Consider the following 17,051-nt stretch of genomic DNA (forward strand, 5'->3'; position numbering starts at 1 on the left):
CGTTAGTATTTTCACCAAGAAAAAACTATTTTAAGTCAATTATTTATATATTTCGCTGTACTGTGTCAGTAGGAAATATCAGTTTACATTTCCAAACATTCCTTTTGCCATTAATTGTAATAATCCAGTGAGATTTTTGTATGCAAAAGGAATCTGACAACATCTGATCTCACCATCATCGAGTCTGTCTGTGATTACATGACGATGTATTTCTGCATGTTGTGTTAAAAAAACTTGTGATCCAGTCATTTAGTGCATGATGCCCAGTTTTTCTCTGTAACTTTTTACATAGTCGGCAAATGTATGTTATGGTATGTCGAAAATTGAACAGATTTTAAAGGGGTGGTTGCGTGCAATTTCACTTTTTTAACTTTAGTTAGTGTGTAATGTCGCTGCTTGAGCATAAACAGTCTCTGCAAAGTTACAGCGCTGAAAGTTCAATGCAAACGGAGATATTGTCTTTTAAAGTTACGGCGGTTTATTGCCTACAATAGCGGCCGGTTTGGACTACAACGAGCTTCTTCCTGGGTTGGTGACATCATAAACCCTCGCTAGTCTCCGCAGATGTGACTTCTGCCCCTAATGGGAAGGGGCGTGGCCTTAACCTGTGCTTGGCACTTCAGCCAATAAAAATACAGGAAACTACATTTGGCCATCTAACCAAACGTTTTTCAGAGGGATAGAAGCAGGAAGCAAACGAGCCGTTTAAAGGACAGTGGAGACAGCGGTGTGGAAATATATATATTATGGGAATATAGTGTGGGAATATATATATATATATATATATATATATCCTATACTGTATATATCCTATACTGTATATATTTTTTTTAACAAAGACAGTATAGGAGCAATGGGATATGGACCAAAGTGAGAGTGAAGTCTCCAACAAAACTACTGAGGTAAGAAGAAATCACAGAGCAAAGCTGAGATGAGCTTAATACATCCAGACAGCTTGTTTTCCCTGAAGTCTGCCAGATTCTGCTTGTCTTTGCTGAACAAAGTGGGACATTTGTCAAAACTCCACCATGTGCGACATTGATTTTCTGTTGCCTTGCACCCTCTCGCTGACGGGTTTAGCTTAATCAAGGAGGAAAAGGTTTGAACCTTTCCTCACCTCAGTCAAGTGTTAAACCCTGCAGGGTTTGATGAAATGCTGTGATTATCAATAACTGTTCATCTTATTCTTATTCTGCAGCCAACTATGGCCTCGTATATTGTAGTTTATATAGATTTTAGTAGGCAGTGCTTAGACATGGAGACATTTGGCTAATGCATGCAAATGAAGAGGAAGTATCAGACAGAGTATCATCAATCCTGATCCAATCTGCATAACTATTCCAAGAGCCATTAAAGAAAAAAGGTGAGTCTCAGTAATCTGACTCATTTGACTTACAATAAAGAGAACAGGAACTGCTAAATGCAATGTATTTCACCTTAGTTAGGGCGGGGCCACCTATTGTATCCATTGGGGATCCTATTATTCTGCTTCTGTTTCTTCTTCTGCTCTTGAGTCTAAGGCAGTCCATTAGCAAATTTGGAGTCTCTAACTCAATCATTCTAGCGTCACCACCTGTCCAAAATTTGACTTACATTTGTGCAGATAGCTTTTGAATAGGGGTGTAACGATTCGTTTTAACGTTTCGATTCGTATCACGATTTGAGGTTGTCGATACGATTCAAGGACGATATTTCATTTAGAACGATACGATCCGAAACGATTCAGTGACTTGAAATCGATTCAGTAGATAAAAATTTAAATCAGCGTGACTGAAATAAATACGTGCAGGTGAAGTTTCCTAGATTCCTGTTGTTTCTTTTAAGGGAACCAGGTATCAATTAATTATGGATATAAACAATGTTAATGGCAAATGTGTTCACATTTTATTTGAATAAAGTGCAACCAAAAGTTTAGGTTGAATTAACAGTAAGTTAACCTTTTCTGCTCTCATTTTCAATAAAAGTACAGTAAGTTCAACCAACATACTACTATACTGCTACCTCTGCTTGTTTTTCAAAATAAAAATATTACAATTTGAATATAAAAAATAAAGTGCAACTAACATCTCTTCAGGTTTAATTAACAGTACACTCTCAGAAAAAAAGGTACAGTGCTGTCACTGGGGCGGTACCCTAAGGTACAAAAGTGAAAAGGTACATCTTTGTACCTTACTCACCCCCAAATGGTACATATTAGTACCTTAAAAGGTACATATCAGTACTTTAAGAGTGCAAATTAGTACCTTAAAGGTACATAGTAGAACCTTAAAGGTACATATTAGTACCTTTTTGGTTTTGTACCTTAGGGTACCGCCCCAGTGACAGCAATGTACCTTTTTTTCTGACAGTGTAGGTTTACCTGCTACTTTTGCTGTTGTTTTTCAACATAAAAATAATAATACAAATATAATATTAATATCAAAAATAAAGTGCAACCAACATCTCTTCTGGTTAAGGCCAACTTGCCGAGCACGGATCGATGTAGTTGGATCATAGGAATATAAATCGATACATCGATGTAGTAGATGAATCGTTACACCCCTGCTTTTGAACCATAAGGACTAAAAATGTTGTTTTCCTCGATTGCAACCAATGACATCATTTTCCATCATGAAAATGGTTACGCCATTTTGAATTTTCAGAAAAAAATATATGCCGGCGATTTGATTTCGCCCTGCAGCTCAGGCTGGAAACCTGTACATATTTCTATCCTGCTTCTGGGACCAATCACAAACCGGCTTATCCACATGGTGCATTATCGGTGGCTTTAATACGATGACGGATAGAGAAGTGATGGATCGTTGGCCTGATTGGTTGAAGGAGCCAATTTCGTACAGAGTCATTTGAACTATGCCAGTTGATCACGCCTCTCGTGAAGTAGGAAATACAGAGCAGACACAGACCAGTTTTCAGTCTTAAAAAAGCCTGACAATTTAACCAGATCATCTTCAGAACGAATTTGGTGTAGTATCCGCCAAAATTAATGTGAAGCTAGATCTTCGCAAAGCTTTAGAGTATTCTGAACACATTTGTTGTGTAAGAAAACCATGACCTGAGGCTACCTGCAGTGTTTCGGCACAGTGCCACCTAGTGGTCTTGAGATACAAAATTTGGCTATTTTTGCTCACTACTTAACGCTTTGGCCAAAAAAATCATGAAAGTGGTCTCATTAGATTCGGTGCAGCATGCTGAGTCAAAAGATTTCCAATTTCCAATTTCCCCATATCGAACATTTTGCACATTAGCCATTTTGAATTTTGTCCCAAAAAATATGATTGCACTGGCATATCATTACGCAACTTGACTGGTGTCTTCGGCACCAAAGTACTCAAAAAGTTTTTAGGCAGCGCCACCTTGTATTCAGAGGTTATAACAAAAATGCTCATAACCTTTGATTACATTAGCCTATTGTAATGAAACATATCTTATTAGATTCCCTGGGTCATGCCGAGAACATAGATATCAGTCTTGCTATATTCGGACAAACTTACTGTCCACCATTTAGATTTTCATTAAAAACCATAAAAAATTTGATAAACATCTTTAGTCTGTGCTGACAAAAATGTATGGATTTTGTGCTGACAGTGTGGCTGTATCTCTGCAATGCTTTGGCATATTGACAGTCCACCTATTGGTCAAACGTAATAAACCAATAAATCACAGCTCCCGTTCTTCTCGTGTTTTCGAAGCTTTGATTATGTTTACAGTGTGCAATATAACATGAGTTCATGTTTCGTGTGTAAAAAAAACACAGTATTTTTCACACAATTGACTTATCTGTACAGCGCTGTTTCCTCTGTCCTAAAAACGGCCTGATGATTTCCTTGTTCTATGAAGTCCCTCCTTCAGAAACACGTAACGAGTTCTGATTGGGCCAGCGCTTCCCGTGCTGTGATTGGACAGCAGCTTAGCGCACTTTGCCCGGAAAGGTCCCGCCTCTTACCATAACTGGGAGATGCACGCGCTCAATATGCCCTCTTCTCCACGTGGGAGAGCAACGAGACCACGCCCCCTATTTTGCGTGCTCTTGTGGGCGGAGGGTTCGTCAACAAATGGTTCTAGTGACGTCATTACAGCAGGAAGTGCAGGGCTGTAGTCCAAACCGGCCGTTCGCTGTAGGCTTTGAAAGGGAACTTCTGTTAAATAAAATATCTTGCTTGGCATTGAACTTTGAGCTTTATAATTGTACAGGTATTATTTATGCTCTAACAGCAACATTACACACACTAAAGATGGAATCGCCAAGAACAGGACCTTTAAAGGTGCACTATGCAACTTTCCGTCCACTGGAGGGCGCCTATTCTAAACAAATGCGTAGTTTGATGACGCCAAGTGTGAGCGCAGTATCTTGGGAGATGTGGTCTTCACATCACAGCCGGTGGAAAATAGGACTCGGGCAGAAATCATGTTCATGGATGCGGTTATTAATGTTACTGTAGTGTAAAGCAGAGCAGGACCGAGTGTTGTGGAGCTGAGCACGGCCGCTGGAGCGATTGTCATACACACACACACCGCTCGCGAGCACCGGGACTTTTATTATGACGGGACGGGACACAGTCGCCGGGCGCCTGCACTGATCCGCTCTTCCGGTTATGATTATGAGGTAAAGCAGCTCTGTTTATCATATTAGATACATTTAAGTGTGTTTAAAATGATGTTATGACGTTACTCTGTGCGTTCACTTGTTCACACTGCTAAGAGTAAAGCGCTCCTGCCAAATAAAAGCCGAAACCGAGGGTAATGCAGATATGACGAGATTGACAGGCGACTCGCTCAAACGCTATGCTGACACGTCCCGGTCCTTAGTTAAAATAGCAATTTTCTCACAATTTACAAATAGTTGAAATATTTAAAAAGAACTCAACTGAACAAAATATATAGCACCGGCCTAGTGGTTTTTGGATATTTTACTGCAAAAATACTACATAGTTCACCTTTAAAGTGCTCGTTGTTACAGTTGCTCTGATGCCCAGACACGCTTGTATGACTTATTGTGCTTGTACTTGCTTGCAGTGATATTTTTTTAAATGTTCTGTTATGTCAGGATCACCAGATCTTACACAGATTCTTAAATTTGTAATCCCACACAAGCATATGCATTCCTAAAACAACAGCTGACTTCAGCGCGTGTGTGTGACGGTTTGCTTAAAGTGCTAAACGAGAACAGCAGATCGTCAATAACTTCTGATCAGCTTTTACATCTCCCCGCAGTCTAGATCCCTGTAGTTTCGCATTCCAGCAGCGAATTCTTCAGCACTGCATCACCCTGTCGGAAATTAACACCAGGCAATCCATCATCCCAAAACAGAAAGATTCATGCAGGTTAAAAATACACAGATCATGCAGATAAGAAATGACGTCTCTGTTTAAGCTTTAAATAAAAATAAAAAAACACTAACATGAATAAATGAGGTTAAATCACAGTATTTATTCACAAATACAGTGAAATAAAATGGACATTTATGCATGTGTTATATAAAAGTTGTAAATAACAAACAAATATATCAGACAATATATTGTCAAATTAGCAAATACACAGTCCGTTTAAGATGTATATTATTGCAGAGGAGACATTTAAGTCAATAACAGGACATGAATGAATGCATAATATTGAATAGGTTATTATAATATCACAATGTACTAAAGCGCAACAACTTAAGCCACCAAGAATACTGTTCTTACACAAACACAACAGATACATGAGAGTAATACAGTCCTTTTGAGCAAAAAAGGTCAAAAGTCAGTATTTTTTTAATAACTTTAAATGCAAAAGATTCCAATGCAGGTCAATGGTCAGTCACAGAAAAAATCTCAAGTGGGAATTGCCGTGGAAAGGTCAGCGTTGAGCCCTGTCTCTTGAATATGATAAGTGTTAGGGAAGCGCACTGGATGTACAAGCTCTCTGAATCGGAGAATGACGGTCATGCCCTGTATATGTGCTGTTCATAGTGTCCTCTACTGTTGTTTTTTGTCTTCCTCATGTTTAGTAAGGGTAATGTTTCTGTTTCTTCCCTGCGAAACATGCCATCCACGTGCACAAGAGCATGGCCAGCACGGCCCCGGCCCCGGTGCAGTAATAAGCCCATCCGATCTCACACGAACCTGAAAGACACAAACCAGAGATTCAATAATCGGCTTACTTATTTTCAAACATAAATACATTAAAATGTTTTCATGTACTTTAGCCATGGTAGCGGATTTTTTTATGCGTTCCATTTAGCATTTCTCACACACACGCACGCACGGACACACACACACACACACCTTAATCGTATATTTTTCCGAATTAATTACAATTAAAAAAAGAGTTTTAAATATTTGTAACGTTATATTATAATCATTTCACAGTTACTCTCCAAATTAATATAGAAACAACTTAAAGACAGGATATTTTAAATATTTGTTGTAATGGCAAGTTTTTATGAATGAAGGCCAGTATCACTGACACTGATAAAATTAATGATTGACATCCAACATTACAGTATCATTGAAAGATATCAATTTCAACATTTAATAGGCTTTAAAAAATACTTTTAATTTAAGTGAACTTAAACCAATCTTCACATAAACTCATTATAATAAATCTCATATTTACCCGTGGCCTTAATATATAATCAATATACAGAAATTGAATAATCTCAGTGACTGGTTTATTAGGCTGCTGCTGTCACGCACATCTCATTTCATTAACTCTTTAATAATGCTTAAACAAAGCTTTTTGCATCATTACTCCAGTCTTCATGTCACATGATCATTCTAATGTGCTGATTTTAATTTAAAAAAAATTGTTTTTCTTTTTTTAAAAGGGACAATGCACATTAATTAACATTTTTTGTTTTACACTCAAAATATTTATTAAATATTTGAGTGTAAAAATATACTTTTTTTACACTCAAAAAAGTAAATGCGCCAGAGTTGTCTAGAGAGCTAATTTTCATCTGTAGTCCCTTGGCAGGTAGACACAGCATCATAATACAAAAAAAACAAACAAACAGATAAAACAAAAAACAATTTAACAAAATGGATACATAATAATAAATACAATACAAAGAAGGGCAGTACCTAAGATAAGATAAACCAACTATTATTATTATTATCATCAATGTTGAAAACAGTTTTGCTGCTTAAAGTCCTCATGAAATAAAAATTGACCGTATTTACTTTCTTATCACACATTACAGGTCTTAGGGTGAACAATTAATCCGTGCAAGTTAATACACAGAAAAAAAATAGTTTGTTGCGGTAATCTTTAATCAAAATCTGAAAAGTAACGTCCGGTCTGGAAACGGCGTTCCTTCTCAGATGACGTCAGTTTGACGGCTTAGGTTTGAAAATGTTTATTCCCAAATTTTTCCCAGACACAAAAATATATCCAAATCATGTGTCATTAGTATCCCTTTCAAACAATCAATCATAATTTTTTGAAATTTTCATGGAAAAGTGTGTGAAAAAGTGTGTTTTATGATCGGTCACAATTGTGACCGGTGGGATACTGTGTTGTATCAACCATTGGACAGATTGAATATAGATCTGCGTGTGCGTGTGTGCGCGTGTGTGTGTGTGTGTGTGTGTGTGTGTGTGTGTGTGTGTCTGTCTGTCTGTGTAAAATTAGGTAGAAAGTTAGATAGTAGCGGAAAGTAAGGTAGAACAGTTAGCCTATGTGTATTAGCATGTAGATACAATGGGTTATCCCACCGGTCACTATTGTTGCCGTTGACATGTTTGTGAGTTCTATGGCCACATTAAACAAAGTTGAGTAATTGCAAATGCATATATCAATACTAGACACCTTAAACATGATGTGTACCAAAAATCTATGTTCCATCCTTATGTTAACATACTTTCCTACTTTACTATCCTTTTCTTTGGGAGCTTTCTTGCTGCCATCCTCTTCTCTTGACGCAAACAGGAAGTAAACAGCTCTGGTCATGCGACAATTTAACATAAACATGCAACACTGCACATATTTAATTGAGACCCTTTATTATTTCAATATCTGCTGGAAATACATTGATAGATTGTTCAGTAACATTTTTATAGCCTTAGAAATTAAGCATTTTTATACGGTCACTATTTTGACCGGTGGGATTAAATGGGTTTTAATCATACTCCTATAGAGATGGAGAGGAGGAGCGCTAAAGTCAAACCCTGCCCTCTAATCAATATTCACTTTCACTTGGAAATATGTCACAGCACTGAAGAAAACTCATTTGCTACTTCCGGTTCACCGGGACTTTAGTATTTTTGTGGAAATTATATATTTTTCAGGATTCTTAGATGAATAGAAAGCTTAAAAGAACAGCATTTATTTTAACATAAATGTGACCATGGAACACAAAACCAGTCATAAGGGTCTTTTTTTTTTAAATTGAGATTTACACATCATCTGAAAGCTGAATAAATCAGCTTTCCATTGATGTGTGGTTGGTTAGGATAGGACCATATTTGTCTGAGAAACAACTATTAAATCTGGAATCTACGGGTGCAAAAAATCAAAATATTGAGAAAATCTCCTTTAAAGTTGTCCAAATGAAGACCTCCCTTACGAAAGGAAAATATATTTACCAATATATTACTTGAAATATATTATAATATATTGTAAATACATGGAATAATATATTGATGGAACATGATTTTAATATCCTAATGATTTTTGACATTAAAAAAGGAATACATGATATCTTATATTTTCAAATGTCAGTATTGGTATACCCCTAGTTTGCGTTATAGGCCTAAAATTAAATCTGAAATTTTGTGTCTCGATGTATATATCAACGTACCAAGATCGAACTGGTCAGAGCTGTTCCCGCAGGTCTGTCTGACCTCTTCACTGTCCCATCCTAAAGGGTACAGGGCACATCCGGATCCGATCAGCAGCCCTGCAGAGACACCAAACACACTATCAATGCAAATACACACGAAAATACACAAGAAGTAGAGAAGAACTCAAGAAGAGAGCTCACAAAGTTCCCCGCTGTGAGGAGGAGAGCGGGATATCTCTTGAAAAATAGATGATAGCCATGAAAGCCATATAGCTTCACGCATTTTGTCATTGGTATGAAAAGCTATTATTTGCTTTACTGCAAACAACGCAGGATCATTAGCTTGTTTTTTTCCCCATTTGACACAGATACTCTATCACACACAAATGCAAACACACACCTCCGCAGAGACGATAAAAAACAGATCTTGTTTTCATCTGGGCTCCAGATCCAAACAGCCATGAAAATATGATAATGAATGCAGCAAGTAGCTTATTTATAAACAAGTTTCTTGGGAATTATTTCATATTTCCCCTTTTATGTTCTTGCCAAATCAGCAAAAATAAACAGGCATGTAATTCCCACCAGAAATATATAAAACTGTAGTTTCATCTTGGCTCCTCCTCTCCAGTGAGCTCTAAATCTATACCAGAATGTTTCCTAATAAAAAAACGAACTGCAAACCATAGGCCTTCATCTATCTGGATGCCTTCTGGTTACTAGAAACAGTCTCTTTTTTCAGTGAATATTTTGTGATTATGACTTATATATTCAAATTATTTTTTCATATTAATATTATTTTATTTATATATTGTATTATTCATGTTATACTATATATATATATACACAGGGAGTGCAGAATTATTAGGCAAATGAGTATTTTGACCACATCATCCTCGTTATGCATGTTGTCTTACTCCAAGCTGTATAGGCTGGAAAGCCTACTACCAATTAAGCATATTAGGTGATGTGCATCTCTGTAATGAGAAGGGGTGTGGTCTAATGACATCAACACCCTATATCAGGTGTGCATAATTATTAGGCAACTTCCTTTCCTTTGGCAAAATGGGTCAAAAGAAGGACTTGACAGGCTCAGAAAAGTCAAAAATAGTGAGATATATTGCAGAGGGATGCAGCAGTCTTAAAATAGCCAAGCTTCTGAAGCGTGATCATCGAACAATCAAGCGTTTCATTCAAATAGTCAACAGGGTCGCAAGAAGCGTGTGGAAAAATCAAGGCGCAAAATAACTGCCCGTGAACTGAGAAAAGTCAAGCGTGCAGCTGCCAAGATGCCACTTGCCACCAGTTTGGCCATATTTCGTGCTGCAACATCACTGGAGTGCCCAAAAGCACAAGATAAATAATTGAAAAATAAATAATTGAAATGGGTATCAATTTGTTTTTTGTTAAGTTGCCTAATAATTATGCACAGTAATAGTCACCTGCACACACAGATATCCCCCTAAAATAGCTAAAACTAAAAACTAAAACTTCCAAAAATATTCAGCTTTGATATTAATGAGTTTTTTGTGTTCATTGAGAACATGGTTGTTGTTCAATAATAAAATGAATCCTCAAAAATACAACTTGCCTAATAATTCTGCACTCCCTGTATACCAACCAACTTTTTTTTAATACAGTGTATATATTTATATATACATTGTAAAAAAAATGTTGGTTTTTGTTGGTTTAACTTAAAAAGTAAGTAACCTGGTTGATACAATGAAGGAAATTTGTTTAATAAATAGAAACTCAAAATATTATTGTATCTGAACCACATAAAAAAATTGATAAATCATGAAAATAGCACTATTTGGCATGTTTCACAGCATCATCAGAAATAAAACACAAACAATAACCCAATATGGTTAAAAAATCTTTTAATAATATTTTAATAAAGGTTGTCGATTTTCTAAAATGTTCATCGTATTAACTAAAATAAATTATTTCAATGAACTCAAAAGTTTAAGGCAACCAGGTAACTTATTTTAGAAATATTTTTTTACATTGTGTTTGATCCACACGGAGATCTAATCTCACCATCACCGAGTCACATGAAGGATTACATGAAGAAACTGAGACAAAATCCACAAGAACTGCGACGACATCTCTGAGACGCTTGAAGAAACCCTCCTGTAAAGCTCCTGAAAAACTATGAGCAGGTGTAGCAGGACAAAAGCTGTTTAAAACTGTCACAATTCACCAGTGTGAGTGCCCGTGATCACCACCAGAGGGCACTCCACCCCGGACTGTCACTCCATCACAAACTACATTACCCATAATCCTTTCCCCGGACTCATTAGCACTCACTGTTTACACCTGTGTCTCATCACCTCATTACCTCTGCCTATATAAGCCTGGTTATCTCTGTCATTCATTGCGAAGTCTTGTTCAGTGTCACAACTGCATTTCTGACCAGTTCCCTGGGTTCATGTAGCTTGGTCTTTGATTTCTTGCCTTTTCTGTGGATTCCCCTTTTGTTTTGTTTGCCTTTTTGGACTGATTTCCTGTTATGACCTTTTGCCTGTTCTATGGACCACGACTTTGGATTACCCTTCAATAAATACTGCGTTTGGATCTCCAACCTTCTGTCTCAGAGCAGTTCGTCACAAAAACGCAAAGGGTAGTGATGGCCAAATGAGGCTTCCTGAACCACTGAGGCTTTCCAGCCCATTGCTTCACCAAAAGGTTCATTTACCTGAAGCCTCATGAAACAGTGTGCTCTCTAGTGACACCTGCTGTGCAAAGCAATGCATCGCACACAAATCTATTCATCCTGAGCAACCAAATGATCATACTGTGGGCACACCCTTTTTCTATTGCCTGTGTATTAATAAAGCATTTTACTCTGCTTGTATTAACCTATGTACACACAACTCACACAAACACACAACTTTGTGTTCAACTATTCAGTAGTTCTTTGGGTTAGTGATGACAGTGAATGCCCAGAATGATTGTAAATAAATTATTGTGAGTGCAGTGCTGATGGGACTGGAATTGTGGAACAGGGATGGGAAAAGCTTTCCCTAATACAGTCTAGTCTTATAATAATATTAATAATAATAATAATAATAATAATAATAATAATAGCAATAATATATATATATATATATAATAATAACACTAGGCTACTACTAAAATATATATATATATATATATATATATATATATATATATATATATATATATATATATATATATATATATATATAATTACGTTGTATAGGTATTACAACTAGATATAGGCTAATTTACTATGCATAATTTACTCTAATAATCTACTAAACTAAGTATAATGTAATATATAATACAAGCTATGATATATATAATGATATCGCTACTACATACAACCAACACCTCAACACCAATGCAAATGCCTACTGCAAACCCCAGAAGAGCCGCGAGGTTTCGAACCACTTTTGTCCGAAAGCGATACTCAGAATGAAGCAATGACGTATTCAACAGAAAACGAGGCCTCGTTTGTCATCGTCACGTGATTTTCACGGAAACGATACAAGCCTCGAATCGGGGCTTCATCTGGAACGCCCCTTTTTGCTCGACACAAGCTCCGGAGCCTCGCTTCAGATGTCCCATCACTAGCAAAGGGTGGTCACACCAAACACTGATCTGATTTTAGTTATTAGGAGTTCATTGATAAACAAAATCTATTTATGACATTATTTTTTAAAAGCATTCTTACTTTACAGCGTTTTTAGACAAGTGTCTAAAACTGTTCACAGTACTGCTTTGCAAGACAAAGAGAGAGAGAGAGGGAGAGAGATTATATGTAAATCAGTAGACTGATTACAGTGACTTTGCCGTGTGTATCAGTGTGCATGAAACACATTTTTAGCAGCCAGTGCTGTTGTGTGCATACTATGCGTGTCATGTAATGTTTGGTTCTCGTTGTGTCTGGTTACAAATAAAGGGTGTGTGATCATCTCAAGTTGTCTGTGCCGAGTTGTTGTTGTCTGAGATAATGAAAGGACAGAGGACTGAACACAAAGAACACTCCCACACTGCCACAGTGCAAAGTAAAGCCCATAACGTGTATTTTTAAAATGACGCACTTCCATTTGTACTTGCTTTGATGTCATGGAGATTCTTTGATATATAAAAGAGCCTAGTTTAAGGCATTAGTATCCCAGAATCGCTTCTTGTTAGACGTTTCAAGACTTTTGTCTTTAAAATTCATCAAATGTCTCCGTTCCCTGCATCCATTCAAGCAGGCCTGAAAACCCATTACATTGAGTCAGACGCTTATAAAAATGACATTCCTCTCTAGATTTCACAACAGCAACGAGGGAAAGGAAAAAACCTTTCACGAGGCAATCGCAGAAGTTATGAATGAGTAATCGATGAGTTGATATTGGGCAAGTTATATATGTGAGCGCATGAAAAGAATGCCAACTTACGCAGAAATTAACTTTATGGCGGCGTCATACTCATGCAAGGTTTCTAAAGCTGCGAGTACTGCAGTTCTCCTTGACCAAGAGAAAAATGGACTGTGAAACGAGGAGGTCCTTTGGTCACAGAAAAGGTGAGGAAAAACTGACAGTGATAAAGTGAATAAGACGGAGAGCTGCACACACAGGTTGTTGTCCTGCAATGGGCTTCTGGTAGCACTGTCATAGTTTCATAGTCATATTAGCACAAGCATAAGGAAAGTTCTTAAATAATAAGAAGCACATCATTTGGAAAGGCACACATGAACGTGAATAGCGCATACTACGGACTGGAGCCCCCAAAGAATCATGGATATAGTAAGCAACAGAAAAAAATATGAGATGGGAGGAAAAAATATATTTCATTAGTCCCTTTAGAGGCTTCACAGAATGTGTTATTTCCTTTCCAAATTCTGTAGCTTGACGTGGTCATATTCAACTCTAGTCAGAATCTGAGTCTGATGCTCCATTGGGCTGTGATTATGGGGCGTGTTTCAACCGAACCAGGAAAGACCTCGATTGGACAGACCTACAACCAATCAGAGAAACGAAGCGACATCAACAGAGCTCAACTGCACTGTGTTGCCAAGTCCGCATTTTTTTCCCGCGGGTTGTTTTCTATGTCCGCGGGTTGAAGCGACTATTATGTGATATATAGACCCATAAATGCAAATTTTAGCAGCAACCTTGCCAAAATAACACACATTTTACCCCCAAACACCATTTTTTTCTGGAGAACCCCCCGAGAAGCTATTGTTTAGGGCTAGTAGTTGGGGGGCTTTGTTGTAAAAACTTGGCAACCCTGTCTGCACACGCTGGAATAAACTATCTTTGCCGGTGTTGTAAAAAAATAAAATAATTTAATGATACACAGAGTACTTACCCAACATGATCATCATTTCTGAGAGAAATTGTGAAAGTAGGGCTGGGCGATATGGAGCAAAAAATATATCTCAATATATATTTTGCTATATACAATATATATCTCAATATCTTTACAGGAAAAATAACCCCCTAAAAACAACAGCAAAAACAAATATGCCAAATACCACAAATTCTTTTTTTTATTGAAGTGCAAAGAGGTAGTCAGTTCATGAAGAAACAAAGTGCTTTTGTGACCAAAAAAACAACAACTCCCAGATAACATAAATAATAATAATTTAACTGTAAAATACAATAAATAATAGGCCTACATATAGCCTTCTTTTCATTCATTTCATGCTTTCAAAAGCAAAATCGATATATACGATAAGTCAAAATCCATATCGAGTTTAAAAAATATCTCGATATATTTTAAATATCGAGATATCGCCCACCCCTAAGTGAAGGTGAATGCAGATACAAACAAGCTCTCCGTTTAGGATTCAAATATAACCCAAGCCCCTTTGATGACGTGATGATTACGTTACTGTTGATCATCTGTCCATCATCGGCTAAAGCCCGCCCTGATGATCTCATTGGTCCGAACAGTTTCTGTTCAGAGATAATTACTCCTCTATGGAGCGAGGCCAGACCGAACCTCCCGTCCTAAAAAAATTGTGGGCGGGGCTAAGTTCAGCTGGCATCCAGGCTACAAATTCTGTATTCGGCTTCAGGCACATACCTAGTGGATCCTAATTTAAGTTCATTTTAATAAATGTGTGTGCACTAAAATATAAAAGTGCTCTAGAAAACTAGTGTACACTTCATAAATACTACAAAACAAGTATGGCATATTCACAACAAATATGTCCTGCACAACCATACTGAATTATGCACTACAAAACAAGTATGCATGAGATAGAATTCATAATATGTACTGCAAATCTACACTGAACTAGGCACTATGCACTATGCAGCATTCACAACAAATGTGTCCTGCACAACTAGACTGAATTATGCACTACAAAAAAGTATCAACGAAGTAGCATTCACAACAAAGATTTACTACACTAATAGACTGAACTATGCACTAAACACTACAAAACAAGTATGCACTAGATAGCATTCACAGAAAAAAAAACACATTACAAATGCAGCATATCATATGTAGCGTTCACAACGAAAATAGCATGCATTGCATTAAGTCTACATTACAAAATAAATAACTACGCATAAAAACGAATGTGCACTCCGGATTGTGCATTATTAAAGCTGACTAGTCGCAGATGCGAGTAATGTATACCAGATCTGAACAGATTTAGCAGCAGAGCTCAGAACCCAATGGGGATTTTGCTTTAACTTAAAAAAAAATTAATCCAAGGAACAAAGTGAAGAAAACAGTGGAAAGTTTGAATCAGATAATGATCCCATTAATGGCATGCATGTGTGTTTACTTCATATGTGTTTGAATAACAGGACAAAAAAGGGCAACCATTATGTGTACTGGGCAAAGTCTCATATCTGCAGCTGCTATACATTTTGAGGAAATCAAGAATAAAGATGCATCAAAACTGCTAAGTATGTGTGTGAGAGAGAAACAGGAGAACAGAAGCATCCTCGTCTCTAAGGATTCTCATGTTGCTCACATATAAAGATCAAGCTCTAACCTGAAACCCATAATCCTGTTTTAAACCCTCATCTAAACACAATACTCTGCCTGCATGGAGAGGCACAGGGGTTTGAATTGTCATTCAGGCCACATAACAGTGATCAACGTCAATCTCTTACTCTCATCATGCAAAAAAAAGAAGACCAGGGCCGGTATTTATCAAGCATTTCAAAGTGCTATTTTAGTCTTAAGTGCTGAAAATTCATGAAATTTACTCCTACTTTCAAACTTAAGTATAAAAGCAAGTTATCAAATTTCTTAAAGCTAAGAATCACTCTTATTCTCCCAGTTATTTCACCATTCAATGTGAATTTATCTGAGAATATTCTTAAATAAGGACATCTCTTCAGTGATTGGTTCATGCCTATGACATCATCCAAAATCCCGTTTGTGGCACAGCAAAGTGTCGTAAATCAACTCTAAGACTGACACTTCAGATTTAGTCCTACACTTTACTTAAAGAATGATTGGGACGCTTGATAACTCACTTTTAAGCGCAGCTTTGAGCCAAGAATTTTTTTACTCTTAAGTCAATTCTTAGGAGTGTTTTTGTGAGTAATTCTAAGATATTTGATAAATACGGGCCCTGGGCTTCTCAGTTGCTATTCATAAAGTGCTATTTTAGTCTTAAGTGCTGAGAATTCATGAAATGTACTCCTACTTTCAAACTTAAGTATAAAAGCAAGTTATCAAATTTCTTAAAGCTAAGAATCACTCTTACTCTCCCAGTTATTTAAGACAGCTCGAGAGGTCTCTCAGTGGTCAGGAGTGTCCAGTAGCGGCTTGAGATAGCATTGAGGAGACAGAGACGTGCGCAAATCTTTCAATAGAGGGAGAATGTGTTTGAAATGTTTGACGACGAGCAGTTAATCAAACAGTATCGTTTGGACAGAGCAGACATCATCTTTTTCAGCACTGGGTAATGTTGGTTTTTATAATTAAAAAAAAACGCTGTTCGACTAATTCAGCAAGCAGTAGCGATCGATTCTTCCTCCTGCCAGCTCGGGTTTCTTTTGGAATCCATGGTGGCTGATTATATAGAAAAAAATCTAGGCTATATATAGGCAGGTCAGTTAACAGCACACCAGTTTAAAAATTGTAATTAAATGGATGAAAACATGTTTATCTTTCATTTAAAATGTGTATATTATAATGTATTCTCTTGAAAACTCTTTATTGTCAAATGTGTGTTGGATGTAAACTCCTCTTTGGAAAGTAATTCTGAGGCTTGATAAATAAAGGCCCTAAATGAGACACACACCCCCTGTGTATTTGGTTCCTTTGCCTCATGTGTCTTGTTCTCATTGGTTTATG

At 37.0% G+C, this 17,051-nt stretch overlaps 1 protein-coding gene across 1 annotated transcript in view; it reads right to left on the reverse strand.

Moving 5' to 3' along the window:
* Positions 1-5,408: 5,408 nt before the first annotated feature.
* lhfpl6 (LHFPL tetraspan subfamily member 6) overlaps positions 5,409-17,051 on the reverse strand; it is a 61,083-nt gene continuing 49,440 nt past the window's right edge. The window contains exons 3-4 of the mRNA XM_067433693.1: positions 8,781-8,879; positions 5,409-6,102 (exon numbers count right to left, since the gene is read on the reverse strand). Of these exons, the coding sequence (XP_067289794.1) occupies positions 5,984-6,102; positions 8,781-8,879 (218 nt within the window). The 3' untranslated portion in view covers positions 5,409-5,983. The remainder of the gene's footprint in view (positions 6,103-8,780; positions 8,880-17,051) is intronic.

Source organism: Pseudorasbora parva, chromosome 23 (genome assembly GCF_024679245.1).
Source record: "Pseudorasbora parva isolate DD20220531a chromosome 23, ASM2467924v1, whole genome shotgun sequence".
Taxonomy (NCBI): domain Eukaryota; kingdom Metazoa; phylum Chordata; class Actinopteri; order Cypriniformes; family Gobionidae; genus Pseudorasbora; species Pseudorasbora parva.